General features: G+C 32.3%; 1 protein-coding gene across 4 annotated transcripts in view; it reads left to right on the top strand.

Moving 5' to 3' along the window:
• Pkn2 (protein kinase N2) overlaps positions 1 to 24,609 on the top strand; it is a 117,382-nt gene that overhangs the window by 50,218 nt on the left and 42,555 nt on the right. For all 4 annotated transcript variants that reach the window (XM_048814970.1, XM_048814968.1, XM_015504723.2 and 1 more), the window contains exons 3-6: positions 11,671 to 11,825; positions 19,483 to 19,600; positions 20,851 to 20,996; positions 21,089 to 21,302. In XM_048814970.1, coding sequence (XP_048670927.1) covers positions 11,671 to 11,825; positions 19,483 to 19,600; positions 20,851 to 20,996; positions 21,089 to 21,302 — 633 coding nt within the window. The remainder of the gene's footprint in view (positions 1 to 11,670; positions 11,826 to 19,482; positions 19,601 to 20,850; positions 20,997 to 21,088; positions 21,303 to 24,609) is intronic.

Raw genomic sequence — 24,609 nt, 5'->3', positions numbered from 1 at the left:
AGTTTATTTGGTGCTCCCAGTTTTAGAGGTCATAGTCCATACATGGTCGACTCCATTCCTCAAGTCTCTCGATGAGGTAGAACATCATGGCAGAAGGGTGTGACAGAGGAAAGAAGCTCAGGACGTTGATGATCAGAAAGCAGAGTCTGCTCTGCTCACCAAGGACAAAATGTGTACTCAAAACAGCCATACCCCACCTAATTACACTTATCACCCAGTTAATCTATTCAAGTAGACGAGTACCTTTGTTAGGTTAAGGTTCTCATGATCCAAACATTTCATTTTATTTTTCTAACTTTCTTGCATTGTCTCACACATGAGCTTTAGAGGGACACCTCATATCTAAATCATAACACAAGCCCACAATTCATATCATACTTAATGGTGAACAGTTGAAGGTTTTTCCTCTAAAGGTAGGAACAAGAAGACCAGGAAGCCATATTCAATATGGTACTAGAATTTCCAAAGCAGTTGAGCAAGAAAAATAAATAAAAGTTATCCAAATGGGAAAGGGAGAAATGAAACTTTCTTTGTTTGCTGACAACATTGTCTTATATACTGAAATTTCTAAAGATTGCACCACAAAAGCTGTTAGAAAAATGGAATTCAAGCCAGGCATGGTGGTGCACACCTGTTACCCCAATGGCTTGAAACTGAGACAGGAGATCGGGAGTTCAAAGCCAGCCTCAGCAATGGTGAGATGCTAAGCAACTCAGTGAGACACTGTTTCTAATAAAAATACAAAATAAATTGGGTTGGGGATGTGGCTCAGTGGTAGAATGCCCCTGAGTTCAATCCCCCCATAAAGAAAAACAAAAAAAAAAGGAATTCAGTAAAGTTGCAGGTTACTAAATCAATGTACAAAAACCAGTAACATCTCTAGATACTAGCAATGAATTATCCAAAAAAGGAATTTAAGAAAATCCCATTTATAATAGCATCCCAAAAATTAAAATACTTAGGAGTTAATTTATGAAAAAGGCAGAAGGTCTACAGGGCCTGAAAACTATAAAATATCAATGAAATACATTGACGATGACACAGTATATGGAAATATGTCCTGTGTTCATGAATTAAGAATAAGTAATATTATTAAAATGTCGTACTACTCAAAGCAACCTATAGAGTTAGTGTTCTATCAAAACCCTAATGTCACTCTTCACAAAAATGGAAAAAAAAATCCTAAAATTTGTTTGGAACCATAAAAGACCCTGAATAGCCAAAGCCATCTTGAGCAAAAAGCTGGAAGCGTCACTCCTAGATTTTAAAATATATTATAAAGCTATAGTAATCAAAACAGCATGGTATTAGCATAAAGTAATCACATCAACCAGTAGAATAAGAAACCAATACACTTGTGGTCAATTTTTGACAAAGGTGCCAGGGACAAACAATAAGGAAGGCCAGCCTCTTCAATAAATAGCATTGGGAAAACAATATCCACAGGGGAAAAAACGAAAATACACTCTTATCTCACCCCTTATGGAAGAATCAATTCACAATGGGATTAAAGGCTTTAACACAATTCACAACTGTAAAGCTATTTAAAATAGGAGAAATGTTCCCTGACATTGGTTTTAGCAGTGTTTTCTTAGATAAGACCTAACAAGCACAGGCAGTGAAAGCAAAATTAGACAAATGAGATTGCAGCTAAATAAGAAGCTTCTCTACAACAAAGGAAACAGGTGAATAGACAACTCAGAGATTGGGAGAAAGTATTCTCAAGTCATGTATTGAGTAGAGGACTAATTTTCATATATAGGGAGCTCAGACTACACAATAACCAAAAATAAGTAACCCTATTAAAAAAATGGCCAAGAGGTATAAGAACAAAAATGTTCAACATTTTTCATTAGAAAGGTGCCAATTAAAACCACCTTACATTATTAGATTGGTAATTATTATCAAAAACTGAAAGATAAATGTTGGCCAGGATGAAGAGAAAAGGAAACCCTTATATATTGTTGATGATAATGTAAATTAATACATCTAGTTTCGAAAATACCCTGGATATTCCTCACACAACAGAAAATAGAAGAAAAAGAAACAGAAATTGTAGCTTAGTATTAAAGGGTTTGCCTAGCATGCATGAAATCCTGGTTTCAATCCCTTGCACCCTCACTCCCCCTCCACCTACCCCCATCCCTAATAAAACACTTAAAAATAGAATTGCCATATGATCCAACAGTTCACAATAGCCAACATCAGAAAGCAGCTGAAGTGCCCATCAGTGAATGTGGATTTTATAAGTGTGGTGTGTGTATATGTATATGTATGTGTATATACATATACAGTAAGATGCTACTCAGCCTTTAAAAAGTAAGAAATTCTGTCACAGCATGGATGAACCTAGTGGGCATTATGCTAAGTGAAGTAAACCAGACAGTAAGACAAATACTGTATTATCTCTCTTATATAAGGAATCTATTTTAAAAAAAAAGTCAAACTCAAATACAGAATAGAATGGTAATTATCAGAAGCTGGTAGCTGTGGGAAGTTGGTCAAAGAATATAAAGTCTCAGGAGAAATAAGTTCTGGTGATTTATTGCACAGCAGGTGACTATAGTAAGTAATAATGCTTATTTCTAAGTAGCTAAAATTCTAGACAGGATTTGAAGTGTTTTCACTACAAAAAAGTGTTAAACATTTGAGATTCTTGAGTATGCTAATTAGCCTGATTTGGGCATTCCACAATTTGTAAATGTAACAAAATAACACATAGTGTACCATAAATATATACAAGTTATTATTCATTTAAAATAAAAAATAGTCTTAATTTAAGAAAAAAGAATAGTCTTAATAAAAATAAAAAGCAATGGAAACTAAAAAGAACCAATAAAATAATTTAAAAAGCAATGATTTACATTTTGGAAAAAAAAAATAGTCTTATGGGCTATTATTGTTACCCTACATGGAAATCATTAAAATATGCTTATCTGAGGCCGAATGTTCCTTACAAGAAAGATTACTGATCTGTAAAATGAGGAGGTATTCTAAGCTTTATTTGGCATCTGAGACTCCAAAAGGAAATACTTGAGAAAGAACCAGTTCCCTGAATCTTGATCTCTTAATTGAATCATCCCCTAAAGAAGAGAATAAGAAAATATCCTATATTTTAGTATAGCTAAATTAATGTAGTATATAGCTCCTGTTTCTTTTTTTTTTTTTTTTCATTATTTCTTATACCTCCTTGCTTTCCATCTTTTCAAAGCCCACCAAACTTAGTTTTTATTTACTGATTTTTTTTTTTTCTGATACTGGAGATTGAACCCCAGGGGTGCTTAACCACAGAGCCACAGCCCCAGACCTTTTTAAAATATTTTATTTAGAGACAGGGTCTCAGAATTTTAAAAAAAAGGGTCCTAAGTTGCTTAGGACCTTGCTAAGTTGCTGATCCTCCTGTCTCAGCCTCTAGAGTTGCTGGGATTACAGGTATTATGCTCTGGCAATAATTACTTTCTTTAATATCTGGAATAGCCAGAAGAGAAATGTTGATTTAGTATAGAACTAATAATTTAGGGAATCTTAGTAGAGTTCTAAATTCCAAGAATATAGCTATATTGAAGGAGCTTTCTGAATGACTAATATTTAATATGCAGTTCATAAAGTCATTCTTGGATGGACAGAGGTAAGAACTTAATTTTCTTTTTTATTATCACCCTATCCTCCAAAATATGGCATAGAAATTGTAGTTGTATTTTATGTGTAATAAGATATAAATGTGGAATCTATGACCTAGCTTGTGATGTAATTTCTACATATTATTCCTCATTTCTGATCAGATTTCTCACTTTGAGGTAAACATTTTGAATTAAATTGTAAACTCTTGTGAAGGAAAGAGTGGCTATATGATCATTAGCAAACTACTCCTCCGCCCACCATTTGTTTTCTCACCTTTAAATTTACAAGGTTAAATGATTCATCAATCCCAAATATTGATGAATTATTTGAGTTGTACTTTTTTTAAAAAAAAAAGTAATAAAATTGTTTACTTTAATACTTGGTATGTCATTCCATGAATTTAAAGACCACTACCACAATCAGAAAAGGAATAATTCCATTGCTCCAAAAGTCTCCCTCATGCTATCCATGTGTACAACTCCCCCATTTCCCTGGCCAACACTGACCTGGTTTTTGTTGCTGTAGTTGATTTTTTAAAAAGAATGTTATATAAATGGAATCTTAAAGTATATAACAGCATATTGCCTTTGTGATTTATCTAAGGTGTTGGGTGTATCAGTAGTGGGATTGTTTTTTGTTTTTTGTTTTGTGTTTTTTGTTTGTTTGTTTGTTTTTTGTTTTTTAATTCTGAGTCCATTATCTAGAAGTATCATGATTTGTTTATCTATTTACCAAAAACTGGTTGTTTTCCAGTTTGGGGCAGTCATTAATGAAACTGCTATAAATATCCATGAATGTATAAGTAAGTTTATTCTAGTATGAATAAAAGTTTTCAGTTCACTTTGGTAAATATTTACTTAGGAGTAAGACTACTATATTGTATGGAGGAATGCATTGTATATTATAAGAAAGTGCCAAAATATTTTTCAGAGTGACTGTGTTATTTTTCTTTTCCACCAGTACTGCATGAGAGTTCCATATCCTCCCCAGAATTTGATATTGCTGATATGTTTTTAACCAGTCTCAGAGTTGTGTAGTGGTTGATAATACACATTATTGTCATCAGAGGGAGCAAAGAAGAAAAAACTTTTAAGGAAAATTTATAAGAAGATTGTGTATGCCCTAAGTAGAGTTACTCACAGAATGAAGACATCACCTCTACTAGGAGATGTAATGTGCAGTTTTCAAACAAAAAAATATTATAGATATAGGCAATCCTGAAATGTTTAATACTTGACAAAAAAAGTCACGGCTCAAAATCTTATCCACGTCCTTTGTTTGTCATGTATTGAGAAAGCTAAACTAAAGATTGTAGTAATTGTAAAATACTTAAGCAAAATTACCTCCATTGGTGTCATCTGACAAAGGTCATCCTGAGTACACGGAATAAGTGACTAAGATACATTAACAATAAGCATTCATTACAATTTGAGCGGGTTCCAGATGGCTATAAAAGGTAGACATATCTGTTTAAACAAGAAAGTTCGACTTTGGGGAAGTATAAACAGTTAACATAACTGCAACCCATGACAAGATTTTACAGTAGGTTAAAATATCAATTTTTTAAGTACTAAGTATAAACCAAAGTATTGACCAATGAATAGTAAACCTTGAGACTTATTAGAAGTTTGTCAAGGAAATAGGAAACCAGTGCTTTAGTATAATGTTACTGGCTAAATATAGATATGGCTAGGTTAATTTCAAACGTTTTTCCTCTAAATTGTTATTTAAATGTAGTAAATAGCCTCATTTCATAAGCAGATGTTCTGAATGTACACTTAACAATTTATGCATATTAAGCATAGAATATAAGCTGGCTATAAAATTAAGAACAAAGGTTATGTGATCTGAGCTGTCATCCTGCTAGACATAGTTGTGTGGTTATATACCACTTGGAATTCCTCCAGATCTTGATTTTCTCATTTGTAAAACAAAGAGGATAGATAGACTGTATGTACCTTCTCTAGGGTGTTTTGTGAACAAGGTATCTTAATAGCTTGAGGAAAATGTCAAGCACAAGGCATGCAAGTTCATCCGAATCTGAACATGAAGCCCATTTGGATGTAAGTAAAACATAAGGAAGTTTTCCTGGGACTGAGAAATAAAGATTCAATCTGTTTAAAGCTGGAGTTAGTAGTAAGAACCCTCTAAAGACCTTGATTGCTCTCATGTTCTGCAATTCTTAATACATTTTGGAAGCCAACTAGTCCGCTATAGTTTTAGCAAAAATACTAAAAGTACCAGAAACAGCATATTTGAGCTGGATGTGGTGGTGTACACTTGTTATCCCAGCCACTCAGGAGACTGAGGCAGGAGGATCATAAGTTTGAGGCCAGTCTCAGCAACTTAGTGGTACACTGTGTCAAAATGAAAAATAAAAAGGGATGGGGTTATAGCACAGTGAGAATGTCCCCCTGGGTCCAATCCCCAGTACCAATAAATAGATATTGTCTTCAATGTTCTTCACTCTAAGTGCAATGGTGTAATCTCCTTTCATTTGATTATCTTTACATTTGTTGGGTTTCATCTGTCAAGATTTGTGTATTTCATTAATTATAGGAAATATGTAGTCTCTTTTTTTCATGTACGATTTTTAAAATTTGTTCTTTTTAGAACAAATAGTGAAATGCAGATTTTGCTGTTTTTTTAAAATGTAGTCAATTTTTGCTTTTTATTTTGTGACCATCTTAATGGTTACCTACAAATTTAGAATGGATACATATTTCTGGTGAATTGACTTTTTTATTATAATGAAACAACTCTTTTTATCTGTGATCTTTCTACCTCAAAGTATCTTTGTCTGTTAATATATTTTAGTTGTTGACTGACCTTTATTTTATTTATTTGTATGTGGTGCTGAGAATCAAACCCAGTGCCTCATACATGCTAGGCAAGCACTCTACTATTGAGCCACAACCCCAGCCCTAGGGTTAAAATAATCGATCGCATAGAATATCTTTTTTATATTTTTCAACTTTCATCTTTTCTACATTCTATATGTTTGGTATGGTTCTTATATGTAGCATATATTTGGATGTGGATTCATTCATTTGTTTTTACCACTCTAATTTTTGTCTTTTACTTGGATCATTTATTATATTTAAATAATTACTGTTACATGTAGGTCTGTAATTACTAGCTTACTCTTTGCTTTTAATGTTTCTTCTTCCTTTTCTTGCCATTTTTGGAATTTTTTAAAGAAGTGAATCACTTCAGAAATTGTCATGTACCGTATGCCTACTTATAAAAAAAACTGTAGTGGTATTTACTACTTTCATCTGCTTCCTAGATAATTCATTCAGAGCCCTTAAATGGTCCATTTAGTTATATTCTGTCTTTTATGTTGTTATTGTCATAATTCTTTTTTTTAAATCCTTTTATGACTTTTTTATTAATTTATGTAGTGCTCGTTTACAGTTACATATAAGCCACTATCTGTTTTCTTCATTCCTTGTTTCTCTTTTGCTCTACCATTGGTACCACATTTTTTCTTCTTAAAGTATAGATCATTCAAGATTTCTTTTTAGGAGTTTGTTTGTGACAAGTTATATCCATCTTTTTCTGATAATATTGTTATTTTTGTCCACACTCTTTTGACATATATTTTTACTGGGAATATAATTCAACAAAGAGTTATATCATTTTCAAAAACTATTATTCCTTCTTTCAGCTTTCATGATGTGTCCACATTGGGTTTTGATTTGTTTTGTTTTCTCCCTGTATATATCTAATTGGAGTTGATTGGGTATTCTGAATCTTTTAAAAATGATTGTTATTACTTCCTTGTATAATGTCTTAGAATCACTGTTTTTCTCTTTTCCTTCTGAAACATAAGGTTAAAAGAAACTATCTGTTTTTCTGCATCTGATCTGCTATTGAAATAATCTATTACAGTAGATAAGAACAAATTCTAGTTCTCAAGATACCTAGACTTTCTTAGGGAAAGCGAACTTGAAAATAGATCATTATAAGGGGCAGAGGATATAGCTCAGTTGGTATAGCATGCTTGCCTCTCATGCACAAAACTCTAGGTTCAATCGCCAGCACCAAAAAAAAAAAAAATTAAAAAGAAATTTTTAAAAATTAAAAAAAATAAGAATTCAAAAAGAAAGAAATTAGATCATTATAAAACTATATAACATTTTAATGGAGGGAAAAAAGTATATTTTGAAGATATATTAGAATGTGTATCTGTTTAGACTGAAGAATGGTTAAGAAAGATGTCTTAGAGAAAGTAATGCCTAATGTAAGCTAACAGTAGTATGGAGGAAAGCAAATACACCATATTTCACAGAAATGGACTTTTTATTTTTTTCTACAGTATTTGACAGAAATAATAGTAAAAGGTTATCGTAGAACTACATAGCATAAAGTCTTTAGTCCCTAGATATGAAGTTGGGACTTTATTTGTAGACCAAGCAATAAAAATGTTTCAGTGAGGGAATTTAAGGATGTCCTGTTCACTAGCCACTTTAAAGCACAGCAATACATATTGGTTAAATGTGTATAATGACATGATTTCATAGGCTTATCTCTAGTGCTTTATCTAGAGGTGCATAAAAGCTCCCTGCTATATAAACATTAAACCAAGTTTATTGAATTTGTATGATGTATTTGAATTGTATAATGTTTAGAAGATTAGAAGCATGCCCAATTTCTTGTAATATCCACTTCCCACCCCCCCCCCAAAAAAAAAATCCCTGTTTTTCTGTTTTGTTTGTTTTTTGTAATTTTGCAATAGATAAGCAAATGGAGATTTGCTATAATGGGTTTCATTTTTTAAGAAGCAAATATTTAAAAGTAAATTGAACTTTTTTTCTTATGATTAAAGACAGTCCTTAGAATGGAAAAATAATTTTCATCTTTTTAAAGAATTCAAAAAAGTTTTTGAGCTGAGAGAACATTAATGAAGAGTTCTGGTTATCCAAGTTTTGAAATATGGTTCATTATGAAGAAAAGTGTTTAATGAATATACTATAACCATATGTTTTATAAACTTACAATAATCTACACGTGAGAGAAGAAAAGTAGCAAGAAGGAAAGCAGGTTACAAGGAAAATGGGTAAAATTTATGAAAAAAGGTGAAGTATTTCTCTTAATTTCTAAGTTTAAAAAAAGCAACCTTATGAAACAAAGCATACCAAAAGCTTAATTTCTGCCTTGTCAAATATTTTTCTGATGGCAAATTATCAAAGTTTCAGGTGTTTTAACATTAATAAAATGAGATTCTGTTACAAATCCTTGTAAATTTCCTTGAAGATTAACTGAATAGAAATATCAGCTACTTAAAGACTGGTAATTTTATTGAGGACTTAGTGTGTTTTAAATATGATCTAAACTCATAAAGGCTTTATAATTTAAAATAACCCCATTTGTGGCTGAGAATACTTAATCACAGATATGTTAAGTAAGTATATAATTAAGACCATACCCGTAAGTAGCTGCCCCAGGTTTTTAACCCAGGCATTCTGATCTCAAGAGTCCAGGCTCTTAACTGTAGTGTTATTTCTTATGTTCCTATAATCCTTATTAAAACTGTGAGAACATACTTTTCCATAAGAACAGTGTTACTTTTACAACTTCAGTGGATATTTCAGTGTTATAGTACAACTTACTGTATGGTACAAGAATTTATTACATAGTATCTCTAACAAATTGTAATTTAACTTTTGTGTAAATGTTTCCAGAGGTAAGTAACTTTATTACATATCAAGGCAAACCATTTCATTTTTAAATAACCCAAAATGTAAGGATTATTTTTTTAATCTTGTGATACAACTTTGGACCACATTACCTTTTACCCATTTGTTTTGATTCTCTGCCCTATGGGAAAATAGTAAGTAGACAGATTTCATTTCATTTTAAGACAGATGTTTAAATGTTTAAACAGGAATCATCTCCCAAACAATACATTTCCATACATTTTTCAACTGAAGGTATTTTTTTAATGCATTTTACTCCTTTTTAACTGTGTTTTCTCTTAAACTCTTATATCATTTATATAAAAAGGAAAAAGAAAACCTAACTGTACCCTGATTTGTACTGTTCTTTTTTTATAATAGATTCAGTGAGATATACTCACTCTTCCTACAGTGACTACTACCAGTTAATGTTTGTTGAATATTTACTGTACGCCACACCCTGTTCTAAACTCTTTACATGTAACTTATTTAATCCTCACAATAATCTTGTAGAGTACATGCTATTTCACTGTATAGTAGATGAGGAAAAGGAGGTACAGAGCTGGTAAATAACTTACCCTGTGTTGCATGTTTGTACAGAATCTCAGTGTCAAAACATTCAAACCTAGGCACTCCTATCGACTGTACTACAAACATTAAGTAGTTGTTTTTTGAACTGATATGAAACCCTATCTATATATCAGTTTTCTACAAAAATGTGTCACTATAAAATGAACTTTTGTAGTAGTTCATTTGTAATTCAGTGAATTCATTTAAAATATAAACCTTTCATGAATTTAATCCCAGCTAATAACTCTTTGTTTCCTGAAATGTAAAATGTGAATAATATATATCTCAAAAGATTACTTGATGATTAATAACACACATATACATGTTTATTTGTATATAAAATTAAACTGTTACATGTAGAAGTGTACATACACTCATAAAATAGTAGAGTTGCTTACAAAGCCTCTAAATGTAGAAAAATAGCACATAGCACAGCAATTAACAGGACAGATTTCAGAAAAGAACTAAGTTCAGATCCAGGTTTTTTCCACTTACTAGCTGTACAGCTTTGGGCAAGTTTCTTAACTTCTCAATACCCTACTTACTGTAACATTAATACTCATCATAGGACCATTTGTGGGATTATTGCTTATATTTTTAAAGCACTTAGATCATTACTTGCACCTAGTAAGTTGTATATAAATATTAAAACACTGTTGTTTTACTGTTGTTTATCAGTGTCATGCTTAGTATCTGTATTTTTATAATTAACAAATTATGTTTTCTTGTTTTTAACTAGTGGATTTAAAAAAAATGTTTTTAGTTGTCTATGGAACTTTATTTATTTATATGTGGTGCTAAGAATCAAAACCAGTGCCTCACATATGCTGTATGTACTACAGAGCCCCAACCCTGAACTAGTGAATTTTTTAAAGAATATGAAACCAAATATGAAATATGTTCATTAAAATAAGTCAATCACTTATTACATTGCATGGAGAGAAGAGAACCCTGAAAGCCCAAGTTAAGTAACTTGCAGTTTAGATAATTTTCTAGTTCCTTATTGCCAGAAACAGGCCTGGTACTCAGATCTTCTAGCTTTTCTATAAGTAGGAGAGCTGGTGTGGATAAAAATCAAAATAACGAACTTTAGTATGAAGAATCGTAGTTAACATGGTAGAATTGTTAGAAGTTAATTACTCCAAAATAATTAGATGATTCTTTTTGTTTGAAGTTTTTGTTTTTTAAGTACAAGGAACACAGTATACTTTATAAGACAGTGTACATGAATGTAAGAAATTGTGAAGGTTTGCATGCTGTGATTAAGTTGTTAGTAATTAATGCTGTCACTTTATTTCCAGAACTCTGTTTACAAAGAACTATCTTAGTGGAATTGGTGTAATGTTTTAATATGCTTTGTTCTCTAATCATTCTGGTATTGTTAAATTAAGGCATTTAATTGCAGGGTAGACTATTCACATTGCTTTGATTTTATTTAAAAATAGTAATGTTGGAAAAACTCTTGGACAGTCACCTACTTCAGTTGCAGACTCAAAGTAATCACTTCTTCAGGAAGTGGAATCTACCCTAGTAAGTGGTCCTGCAACTCAGATATTTTTTGCTTGAAATAATTATTGTGTGTTTGTAATGGAATGGGATTCCATTCCATTTAGATGACTTCAAGTTCATCTCAAACCCTGTTCTTCCAGTATTAAGCAGCAGTTGATCCTAATAAGTAACTTTTTTTTCTTTGGTGCTCTGAATTGAACCCAGGGCCTTGTGCATGTGAGGCAAGCACTCTACCAGTTGAGCTATATCCCCAATCCTCATAACTTTTAACATAATATTTTTTTTACAGATTGCCCAAGGACTCCAGATACTCCAAATAGTGACCCTCGTTGTTCTACTAGCAGCAATAGATTGATGGCCTTACAAAAACAATTGGATATAGAACTTAAAGTAAAACAAGGTGCAGAGAATATGATACAAATGTATTCAAATGGGTCTTCAAAAGTAAGTATAGCAAATAAGTTTATAGTTGATTTTCATTCTTTCGAGATTCCATATTTTTTTTTGAATTTGCCTACTTGCTAAAATTTATTTGTAACCCCAGCATCGGTAATGGTAATGGATTGGGAGTCATTTGATGGACATGCATAAAGAGATGAAAATGTGAGTCATCTGTCATAAATGGTTTCTTTTGAGATCAACAGAGTGATGCTCTGCCTTCTTAAGCTCTCATACTATAAATAAGTATACTTTTTGAAGTTTATTTAATGCCACATATTTTGTATTTTTGTATCATGCTTTTAGCTGGTAATTTCAGTGTTTCAACAGTATTTTATGGTATTTGAGAGCGCTTTAGCCTCAGAATTATAAATTATAGACAAATTTAAAACCAATTTTTCTTCAAAGCCACATTTGTTTATTCCTTCCAAAACTCAGTTAATAAATAATTTGGCTATATGAGTTAAGGGTATACAGGCACTCTGTATTTGAATCTTTTTTATAAATCTAAAATTAATTTAAAACAAAATATTTTTAAAATTCAGGCTATAATGTGTTTTTGATCACCACATTACAGGTTTTTAGAAAAGAGCTAACGAAAAGAGCATTGGTAATTGCCTGGTTTTTACCTGTATACACTTGGTAATTTCAGTGTTTAACCTCCAATGTGGATGTATAACCTCCAATGGAAAAAATTAGTATTGTGAGGAGCCACTTTTAATAATAAGAACATATTCTGGTTCTTAGGTTTAACGTGGCAAAAAAAATGTTGGGAACCACTGAACCAGATTATCATGAAAGTTCTTTTCAGCATAAGGTTCCATCATTTTAATAATTTCTGAAACTTCACACAAAGATGTATCTGTTATAAAACTCTAAATTTAATAATTTCAACTCATTTATTTTAAAAACTTCACAAATCAGTGTTTCTTCATATCTTAATCGGGATTTGTAAATAATATCAGAATAAAGTTTGAAATCAGAGGGGAAAAGATCTATTCTTAGAGTCACTCATTGTACTTCCAACCCTAAATGAAATTTGGGGAGACTAACAGAGAAATGTATATGTGCTATAAATTTTAAAAATTAAATTAAAAATTAAAGTTTAATTATGAAAATTATATACTATGCCTTATTTCAAAAGAATTGTTATTGTTTTTAGAGAAGTATATATTTATTTGATATTATTTTGATACTTGATCACTAATGTTGAAAATTTATTATTGGTTGATAAAGTTGTTATTTTCTGTACTGTTGTTTTTAATATTGACCTGCGTTTGGAGAATTTTTCATTTTTAGCATGTGTTATTTTGTTTTTGTTCAAAACTATGTTCCTGGAACTGTGAGTGTACCAAATGTTGCTAAGCATTTTAAAAGTAAGTTAGCGAGTTACTGCCCTCTATCTTTCTCTAGTAAGGTTTTTAAATTTTTATTGGTGGATTAGTTTAAGGGTTTTAAGAACCCTTTAAAGTTATGGGAAATATGAATGTATATGTTGATAATTGATGGACAAGGTTTTTTAAAACAGTCTCTAATCTCCACAAGATTAAGAACTGCTCCTCTAAATTGAGCAGGTATGGACATACTAAAAGAATTTCATAGAAAAGTTACAGTGACCACAGGTCCAAAATATGAGCACTCTGTTAAAGCAAATACAGATTTTCCAATAGCATTTTATTGTTAATTAGGGAATTAATTTGAGAAGGACTCAAATGAAGGTTCAAAGCCTATTGGAAGCTTCTATAGTCTCTGAGGTAGACCTAACAGTTTTTTTCTGTCTAAGCTTATCTTTACTGTTTTCATTTCTCATCTTTAAACTTCTCAAAGGATCAAAGTATATCTTTATGAAATTAGGAAAGATTTCAGTTTGAAATTATATGGACTGTTTATTCATTAGGGATTTAATTAACAGTTTAATAGTTATTATACTAGGTCCTGGGGTATAAATGTAATAAAGATGGTGCCTTGTACACAGTAGATAACCAAGCAATAATATCCTGCTTTTAGGAGACCACTGGCTTAGAAGAGTTACTACATGTAAATAATTACAATATGTAATAATAGTTTGCTCAAGTTACTTTTGAAACACCCTGAGGAAGGATCACTTAACTACCAGAAAAATCATTTAAGTCTTAGCATAAGATTCAAAAGTTGATTTGGCATTTGAGAAGAAATTACTCTTTAGGGATGATATGCCCAATATGTATAGGGTAAGAAATTATGGAATACAGTGGATTCTTCTAGGAAATGAAAGCCATTTGATACAGGTATAATACAAGTTCTTAGCATGTTTTTTACCTAGCATATCTAGTAATAGAATATACTTTTAATATTAGTAGTTGTCAACTCCATGACCCACTTTGCTTGGGAAAAGGACTCTAGTTGATTCCAACAGAACTGTTTCTCACTTCCCCACTAGTAGAGCTTTAATGACTGAGACAAAGTATGAGATGTAACATAACTGAAAGACAAACCAGATTGTTACAATATCTTGTATAAAATTAATTAGTTGGAATTGCATCTTATATATGGAACTGCTAAAAACTTTTAACAGGGAAAATACACTATCAGATTTAAAGTTTAGAAATTTCACATCCATCCTCCTCAGATTTGAAGAATTAAACAGAGAAGGGTAAATCTATAGGCAGCAAGTTAAAGTAGGCTTATAGTAGTCCACGGGTTAAAGAGCTTTATTTTTCCTAAACAGCAGTGAAAACAAAGGAGACAAAGTCAAGCTATTCGTATCTGGATACGAGGTGAAAGGCACAGTCAAAGATGATTCTTAGATTATTATGTGCACAGACTGGATGATGGTGTTCTTCACAATGACAGCAAATTCACAGAGTTGGGTGGTAAATTTAGGGACAAGGATGATCAAATTCAGATTGGCGATAAAAGTTTTCTTCAGAACTTCTGTTATTTTATTCTGTAGGATAAAATTATCACCCCTGTACATGTTATAGCCGGAATTGTCCTTTTAAAATTTAAGTAGGACATTTTTACCTTCCTATTCAAAACCCCCAGTGGCTTTTTATCATTGTTAGAACAAACCTAAAGTCTTTACTCTAACTGTAATCACAGGTGATTTATTTCTGGCTATGTTTCTCATCTTCTAAAAACACTTTTCACTCTCATTATGCTGTAGTTATATTGGCTTTTTTGTATCTTTTGAACATAGCAAGCACACTCTGAACATCAGGGCCTTTGAATTGCTGTGTTGTTCTCATTATTTCTTTCCCTGTGTTGTAGCTTTCTCTCCCTGCATTAAAGACTCTACTCAGGTGCTGCAACATCTGCAAGCTCTTCACTACAATCCTAATTAAAATAGAACCCTGTCTCCTTATCTCCTTTCAGTTTTACCACTTTCTGAAATTACGGTTTACATGATCACTTTCTTTATCATATTTTAAACATTAGAATGTAAATTTCTTGTTATCCAGCTTGGTATAATCACTCTGTCTCCAGTGCTTAGAACAATACCTGGCACATTGAGATATTTTACCAAAATACTCAATAAGTACTTGTTAAGTTGATGGATTCTGCTATAGTATGCATTCATTACTTCTTACTTCTGTTGGCCTAATATTTATAAACTATTCTTTTTTTTAATCTTTACATACTATAATTACTTTCATTTAACCCCTTATGACTAAGATATTTCTATTATTAGTACAGAGATATGATGAAGGGCCACTGTTTTGCCCTTACCCCTTAGAAATAAAGAGTCATATACCTTGGCATTTTGTCATTGGGCAGTTGTGCCACTAAGCAACACCATTGATTTTATGAAGGGGGCTGGTATCTCTGAGGGTTCAATAAGGCATGCTGAAAAGATATCTGCTATTCATATGTTCAGATAAAAAAACAAACTCCTTATTAAAATGTGTGCTGTGCTTCTTTCCAGCATTTTGTAACTTCTCATAAGCCTTCTCATACTTTTTCCTAATTTGGATATACTGACTATCCATCTCTATCTACCCTAACCACCAACCCTCCAGTCTTTTTAAGTTTTATTAAGATCCAATTAATATACAAAAGTTTGGAAATATGTATAAACTCTTGAGACCATCACCATAATTAACATGCTTCCATATTTTTCCCTGTATTCTTTTGTGGATGTTTTGTTGTTGTTGTTGTTGTTTCTCTTTTTTGGTCTTGGATAGAAGTTTTGTATTTGGGGTTTTTTTTTGTTTGATTTTGTGTTACGACTACTTGGCATGAGAGGTCCTCCAATCTTCACATATTTGAATTTAACTTGATGTTAACAATCTAGAAAAACTTTCTAAATTCTACCCGCAAAAAATGATCCCACCTTTCTTTGACATTTTCTTTGTCTGCTTTTAACTTTCTGATACATGTAATTATTATATCTCCTTAATTAAACTATGTGTTTTATAAAGAAACATTCTGACTATTCATATTTTCACTGGTCTGACAACATTTAGCATATGGAAAGTAAGCAATAAATATATTATAGAAAAAATAAAACAATAGTTGGTTTATTTATTTGAAAGTTTTATGTGTGTGAGATGTAGTTTGTTATCCAACTGTGACTTTAGAACAAAATTTAATATCCCATGGTGACTTGCAAAGTAGTAGGGTTTTTTAATATAAAATAATGTATAACTTGAAAACATTACAGAATTTATAATTTTTATTTATAGTTATAAAATATTATCCATTCCAAATATAATCACCAGACATTGTAGAGTGCTAATAATTAAGTTATTTAAACTAGTCTATTAAATTGAACCATTTTAGTTCAAAATCAGTCAAATGTTGGCATTTTCATGTGATTCAACCTAATAAATAAAAATTTTCCCAAAGTCTTCATCAACATAAAAGTCAATTATTCTCATACATTTGGGCCCACCTTCTCTTGCCTTCTACAAATTAGGTGCTAAATTAAGAAAATCCATTTGATTCCTGAGAGCATAACTTATAGTGAAAATTCATTAAATGCTAGAAAGCATAAAATTGATATGTAGTAACTGTACATTGCCTGATTTGGGGGAGCCACTCTGAATGACCCATGCCTTCCAGTCCTGAAGCAAGAGGCTCTGACCAGTCACTACATTTGTGGTGACTTGGGCGTTGTCCCAGCTCGGATAGCAAAGGCCTGTCTTCAGATGTAGGTGTTACCTTCCAGGGTTGAGCTACACTCAGGTGTCCTTTGTAACCCTGCCCCTTCTGGCCTTTTTTGGATAGAACTTTCTAAGAACAAGAATTCCCCCAATAAAAGCTCACTTCCAAACGTGCTCGCTCTCTCTTGCCAGCCTCTCAGTGACTTTCCCTTGCTCTGCCTTTTGGGGAGCCTGAGGCTGAGAGCAGAGAAGCTGTCTGAAGCTTATTTAAAGGTAAAGTGTGTCTGCGTTTTATTTGGTGTTACTGCACATTCAAGCAAGCTATCTTAAGTTCAGCTGCCCATGCAGGTCAGGGGCGGCAGTAGATGATATCCAAAATCAGTTCTAAAAGCCTCCATTATACATTGACTTCTGTGCATATCCCCTAGAAGTCTGGGTGGAGAAAATTTACTTTCTTATAAATTAATACAAGTGCTATTACTTGCATGTTGACGTGAAATAATTAAGAAAAATAGTATTTCTAAAGAAATAAATAACAATTGTCATTTCACAAAATGATAAAATAATAAAAAGAGCAGCATACTTGAAAAGCATGTTACTGTATAGTTTTCTTAGTATTTATACTTACTATTAAAACTTAATTGAGGGGTTGGGGATGTGGCTCAAGCGGTAGCTCGCTCGCCTGGCATGCGTGCGGCCCGGGTTCAATCCTCAGCACCACATACAAACAAAGATGTTGTGTCTACCGAAAACTGAAAAATAAATATTAAAAATAAATAAATAAAACTTAATTGAAATAAGATACTTAACCATTCTTTTTATTGCTCTACAAGAGAATGTTTTAATGCCAGTTAAATACTTAGTAATATAATTTTACTATCATCTAATGCTTACAAAAGCTATGTTTTAGGGTAATGTCCCCTTTTATACAGTTTCTTCAAGAAACCCAAGGCTTTCATAAGATGGCCAATTTTACATATTACAATTTGAGCTGATGTCTGTCTGATGGCAGAATATTAATTGTGAGTTTTGAGATACTAAGTTTTTCTCTTACTCTGGTCTGATCTCAAAGAATAATATCTTCCATTTGTCTGGTATTCCTACTACTAGTAGGTAGAGAAACTACCATAGGAAAATGTACTTTCCTTTTAAATTTGGAAGGTGAATAGTTACATTCATGAAAGCATATATAATGTGTCACAGACAAATGCCAAATTCAAGCTAGTATTCTTCTTAATAAACCACAATTATCAAATGTGTATGTGGTATTTGTGTGTATATGCCTACTTTATGGGCTAAACTGATATCTAAGGTAAGCTATTGGAGCTCAACTCCTTGGTGTGAAATCTAATACTTTATTAGAGAGTAAAATCTGGCTAGAAGCTCCTTAAACCAATGACTTGGGGAATAGGAAAGAAGTGGAAGAAAAATTTATAAATTGCTAATTGTTTTTTCCTCCATGATATATATTACTCTGTTTGATATTTGACAGAATATTTTTAGCTCACTTTTCTTCTCTTATATAAAAGCAAAATCACTATCTTACCATTTGTATCTTCTTTCTCCCCTTTACACAGTGTCATAACAGTGTATGTATGTGTTTGGTTTATTGAAATGAAACTGCCCAGCTGATGCTTATCTCTTTCTCCCCCTTAACTTTGATAGGTTCTGGTGTTAGGAGAAGTTGATTATTTGCTGTTTTATTTCCAAATTAATACATATTTCCTAAGTAATAAAGGTAGAGATACTTAATAATCTGTAAAGATCGCCTTTCTTTGTGCATAAGTATTTCCTAACCTGATACTTACTTTTATCTATTATTTATTTTTTTTCTGTAGATACCCATATTGACAACTAATATAACTCTCCAAGCAAATGATATTAACTTATGATATTTTAAAGTTCCAAATTAGTTTTCTATGGTTGTTGTAATAAATTCTCACAAATTTAGTGGCCTAAAGCAACACATTTATTATGTTACAATTTGGTAGTTATTCTGTCTTAAGTAGATATCACTGAGCTAAAATCAAGGCATTACTGGGTGCAGTGGTGCTGGCCCATAATCCCAGTGGCTCGGAGTCTGAGGCATGAGGATTTGAGTTCAAAGCTAGCCTTGGCAACAGTGAGGCACTAACCAACTCAGTGAGCTCCTGTCTCTAATTAAAATACAAAACAGGGCTGGGGATGTGGCTCAGTGGTTAAGTGCCCCTGAGTTCAATCCCCAATACCAAAAAAATAAAATAAAATAAAGGTGTTAGCAAGGCTACATTCCCTCCTGAATGATTCAGAAGAGAATCTGGTTCCTTGCTTTTTCTAACTCCTGGAGACTGTCTGCTTTCTTTGGTCCATGTGTTTATAAAAAACAGAAGAGTAGCGAGTATTATTTACTTATTTTCTTTCAGATTTTTTTTTTAATTATGGAGTTGTTTTTCTGTTATATCTCTTAAGTTTGATGGCTTTTTAAAAAATTTTTTGTAAATGTATCTACAAGTACTGGTATGAGTTGATTTATTTAAAAGATAGAAGAATGTTTCATTTGTCCCTTTATCTGCTTACCTTTTCAAACTTACTTTTAATAGGATCGGAAACTCCATGGGACAGCTCAGCAACTGCTCCAGGACAGCAAGACAAAAATAGAAGTCATACGAATGCAGATTCTTCAGGCAGTCCAGACCAATGAATTGGCTTTTGATAATGGTGATGGAATAGAGATATAATGTCATTATCCTTTTATGGGCCTAGAGTGCTAAGTAAATCTTATAGTGAAGAGACAGTGGTTCAAAGTTAAGGGGGAGAAAGCATTGTAGGGTTTTTTTGTTTTGGTTTGGTTTTTGTTTTGTGTCATGTCTTATAGATTTTACTCTCTTCACATGGGACAGATGGTTTCAGATACTTGAACCTCATATTTCAGGAATATATTGACCTAGAAGGTATTTCTTCATTTTAATAAAGTATCAGCACTTTATATTTTTTTTAATTTGTTTCTGCCTATGTAAGAGTATGGCTTTGTTTTGTTCTTTTTGTTATGTATAGTTTTTGTTTTTGTTTTTTATTCCAGAGGGAAACTTTATGGTTAGTTGCTACAAGTAGGACTAGAAACTGTAGTTTTCCCTTGGTATCTTTGGGGGATTGAGGCCAGGATCTCTGATGGATACCAAAACCTACCGATGTTCTGGTCCTTTATATAAAATTGCATAGTATTTGCATAAAATGAATGCATATCCCACAGGCTTTAAATTATCTCTAAATTACTTATAGTATCTAATACAATGTAGATGCTATATAAATAGCTTTTACAGTGTAACAGCTGGATATTGATTATACATACACACACACTTTTTTTTTAACTTATTCAACACATGAGCACTTTTTTAAAAAAATCATTTTTGAGCCTGGGATGATTTGAATCTCTTGATGTAGAGCCTATAAGTATGAAGTAACAACTGTGTTTTGGTCTCATGATGTTATCATAATATAATAAATTCAATTCTAAAATCTTTTTTTTCTGTCAAATTTGTGATTTAGATTCATAATGACTAAATGGAAGGCTCTGAATTTAAACCTTGAGTTTATTATTACTTCAGTGGTTTTTTTTTTTTTTCTTTTTTGATAGTAGGGATTGAACCTAGGGGCATTTAATCATAGAGCTGCATTCCTAGCACTTTTTATTTTTTATTTTGAGACAGGGTCTCACTAAGTTACTTAGGGCCTCTCTAAGTTGCTGAGTCTGGCCTCAAACTTGTAATCCTCCTGCCTCAGCCTCCCAAGTCGCTGGGATTACAAGCATGCGCCACCATGCCTGGCATTGTTTCAGTGTTTATTGATTTAAGGACTAACTTTTTCTAATGTTTGAGGAATTTGTTTCTTTTTCATGTTTTTTAATCACACAAGTTAGAAAGTCAAATAAATGTTCAATTAATGAAACTTTGTGTTTCCCCCCCCTTTAGCAAAACCAGTGATAAGTCCTCTTGAACTTCGGATGGAAGAATTAAGGCATCATTTTAGGATAGAGTTTGCAGTAGCAGAAGGTGCAAAGAATGTAATGAAATTACTCGGCTCAGGAAAAGTAACAGACAGAAAAGCACTTTCAGAAGTAATTTTAAATAAATATTTTAGTATATTTTAGTATATTATTCAAAGAATGTGATTATTTAAGCAACAATAATTGTCTTTTTCACTTGCAAGGCTCAAGCAAGATTTAATGAATCAAGTCAGAAGTTGGATCTTTTAAAGTATTCATTAGAGCAAAGATTAAATGAACTTCCTAAGAATCATCCTAAAAGCAGTATTATTATTGAGGAGCTTTCACTTGTTGCATCACCAACACTAAGTCCACGGCAAAGCATGATATCTACACAAAACCAATATAGTACATTATCTAAACCAGCAGCATTAACAGGTATGTAGCACACATCTCTCCTGTTTTTTAAGTTGTTTTGTGTGTGTGTGTGTGTGGCCCTGGGGAAATCGTTGTGTGCAGATGTTTTTTTAAATTATGGGAGGATTTGCATAACATAAAATTTATTTGTTTTAATCATCTTACATTATACAATTCAAAGGGAGTTAATATGTTCTTAATGTTGTGCAACTATCACCACTATATAGTTCTAGAACATTTTTATCATTTTGTAAGGAAACCTATACCCATTAAGCAGGCACTCCCTTTTCCCTTTCTTCCTATCCCTCTGGCAAACACTTATTGGCTTTTTGTCTCTATGCATTTATTTGTTCTAGATACTTCATATAAGCAGAATCATATAATTTGTAGCCTTTGCATCTGTCGTATTTCATTTAGCATATACTCCTTTCAAAGTTCGCTTAGTACTTTATTCCCTTTATGGCTGAATAATGTTCAACTTCATGGATATATATCACATTTGCTTAACCACTTGTCAGGACATTTGGGTTCTTTCTACTTTTGACTCTTGTAAATAATGCCACTATGAAAATTTGTGTGCAGGTTTTGGTTTAAGCACTTGTTTCCAATTTTTATTTTGGCAGGGGGTGGTATGTATATACTTAGGAATGTAATTACTAGGTCATATATTAACTCTATTTCTAAGAGGTAGTTGTTTGTTTGTTTGTTTTTTCCTGTGATACAGGTGATTGAACCACTGAGCTTCAATCCCAACCCATTTTTATTTTTGAAACAGGGTCTTGCTATGTTGCCAAGGCTGGGCTCAAGCTTGCAGTCCTCCTACTTCAACCTCCCAAGTATCTGAGGTTATAATCATGCACCACCTTGATTAACATATATAAAAGTAGTTGTATGGAGTGTTCCTGTTTCTGTCCATTCTCCCAATACTTTTCTTTTACTTCTTTTTGATTATAGCTATAATATTATGTCCTCCATTGTTGAAAGTAAAGTTGTGGTCTCCACTTGTTTTTGTGGGACTGTCTATATTTCTTCCTTCAATTATACAGATTTTTGTTTTATATATTTTGGGGTTCCGTTAGGTGCATTATATGTTTCTAATTATTTTTTGATGGATAACTCTTATCAACACATAATGTCCTTTGTCTCCTTTAACAATTTTTACTTAGTCTATTTTGTCTGATTTTAGTAGAGTTATCTCTGCTGACTTTGGTTTCTGTTTGCACTGAATATCTTTTTCTGTCCTTACATTTTCAATCTATATGTGTAATTGCATCAAATTATGAGTTTCTTTTTAGATAACATATAATTGGATAATTTAAAAAAATCTATTCTTCCAGTCTCAGTGGAACAGTTTTATCATTTAAATTTAAGGTAATTACTAATAAAATGCCATAAATTCTGATGCTAACTAGTGAGAGTTAGGTAAAATTTTATTGGTTTATGGCATATTCCCCACAACATTGCTTTCATTTAACCTGCAAGCTTAGAGTTCCCAGGTAACTTGCACTTCTAACCAATTGACTACCAATTCTGGGATAATTCACCAAAACAACCTACAGAACTCTGGAAAACATTACGGTAGTTTTATTATAAAAAGGATACGGATTAAATCAGTCAAAGGACAAGACTCATAGGGCAAGATCTAGAAAGGTCTTAAATATGAAGTTTTTGTATTCTTAGGATACGTAACCTTCCCAACACATTGGTGTCTGTCACCAATGAGGAAATTCACTTGAGCTTTGCATATCCTGAGTTTTTATTGGGACTTTGTTATTATGTAGGTGTGACAGAGTGAATCATTGCCATGTGATTTGAATTCAATCTCTAACCTCTTGCCCTGCCCTGGAGGTCAGGCTGATACATAGCTCAAAGTTTCAATCCCTTAGTAATATTATTAGTGTTTTCTAGCACAGTTGTTCCCCATCCTGAAACTGTCTAGGGGCCTACCTTGAGTTAACCTTTGAGCGTAAAGTCATGTGTGATACAAGGGTTCCACCATGAAGAGCACATACATTCCTATTTCTAAGGTCATTCCATGATTTAGAGGCTTCTTCCAACAAACAAGGGACAAAACTCAGCCAAATTGATTTTTATACAACAAAAGAGCTTGCTTCTGACAGTTTGGTATTTGTTTCCTGAATTCTTATGTTACTGCCTTCTTTTGTGTTGGATTGAATTTTTTATTGTATTTTTTTGTTGTTTCCTTTTATATTTAATGAACTTGGTTTCATAGAGTAGTTTTAGATTCACAGAAAAATTGAACAGAAAATATAGACATTCTTTATAAATCCCATTTGTATATATGCATAGCCTCCCTCACATCATCATCTTATACCAGATTGACAGTTTTTTATAATTAGTGAATCTATATTGACACATCATTATCATCCAAAGGCCACTGCTTCCATTAGTATTCACTCTTGGTGTTCTACATTCTATGGATTATGACAAATATATAATATCATGTAACTACCATTATAGTGTCACACAGAATATTTTCACTGCTCTAAAAATTCTGTGTCTGCCTGTTTATACTTCCCTTCCCCCAACTTCCAGCCCTGGCAACCACTAATCTTTTTACTATTTAGGCTTTTTTTCCTGAATGTCACATAGTCAGACTCATACAATATGTAGTCTTTTTAAGTTTCCTTTCATGACTTGACAGCTCATTTCTTTTTACACTGAATCATATTTCATCAACTGGATGTACAAGTTTATCCATTCACTTACTGAAGGACATCTTAGTAGCTTCCAAGTTTTGGCAATTATGAGTAAAGCTACTACAAACATCTATGTGTGGGTTTGTTTTTTTCTTAGTAGTTACCCTGGTAACTCAGTAGCCTACAGAAACTGTTCTTTTATAGGTGCACCTTCCCCCTCTTTGCATTGCTGTTGTCACAAATTATGTCTGTACCTATATGTTCATTTACATAGGTTATAATTTTTTGCTTTGTCATTTAAATCATAAGAGTTACAAACCAACATAGTAGTACTTGATTTTATATTTTCCTGTGTAGTTAGTTTATCTGTGTTCTTTATTTTTTTCTTTGGTTTCAAGCTACTGTCTAATGTTTTTTTTATTTCAATCTGAATAATTTCACTTACACATTTTTCTGAGCAATTCTCTTATTGATGAGCTACTTTAGTTTTTGTTTTATCTGGGAATTTTTAATTTTTCCTTTATTTTTGAGTGATGGATTTGCTACAAATAGGATTCCTGGTTGACAGTTTTTTTTCCATTCACCATTTATCCTACTCCCTTCTGATGGTTATGGTTTCTAATTAGAAATTTATTAGTCTTATTGAAGATTCCTTGTGGGTAATGAAT

This window comes from Marmota marmota, unplaced genomic scaffold (genome assembly GCF_001458135.2).
Source record: "Marmota marmota marmota unplaced genomic scaffold, marMar, whole genome shotgun sequence".
NCBI classification, from domain to species: Eukaryota; Metazoa; Chordata; class Mammalia; order Rodentia; family Sciuridae; genus Marmota; species Marmota marmota.
This window is presented reverse-complemented; position numbering and strand designations above follow the sequence as displayed.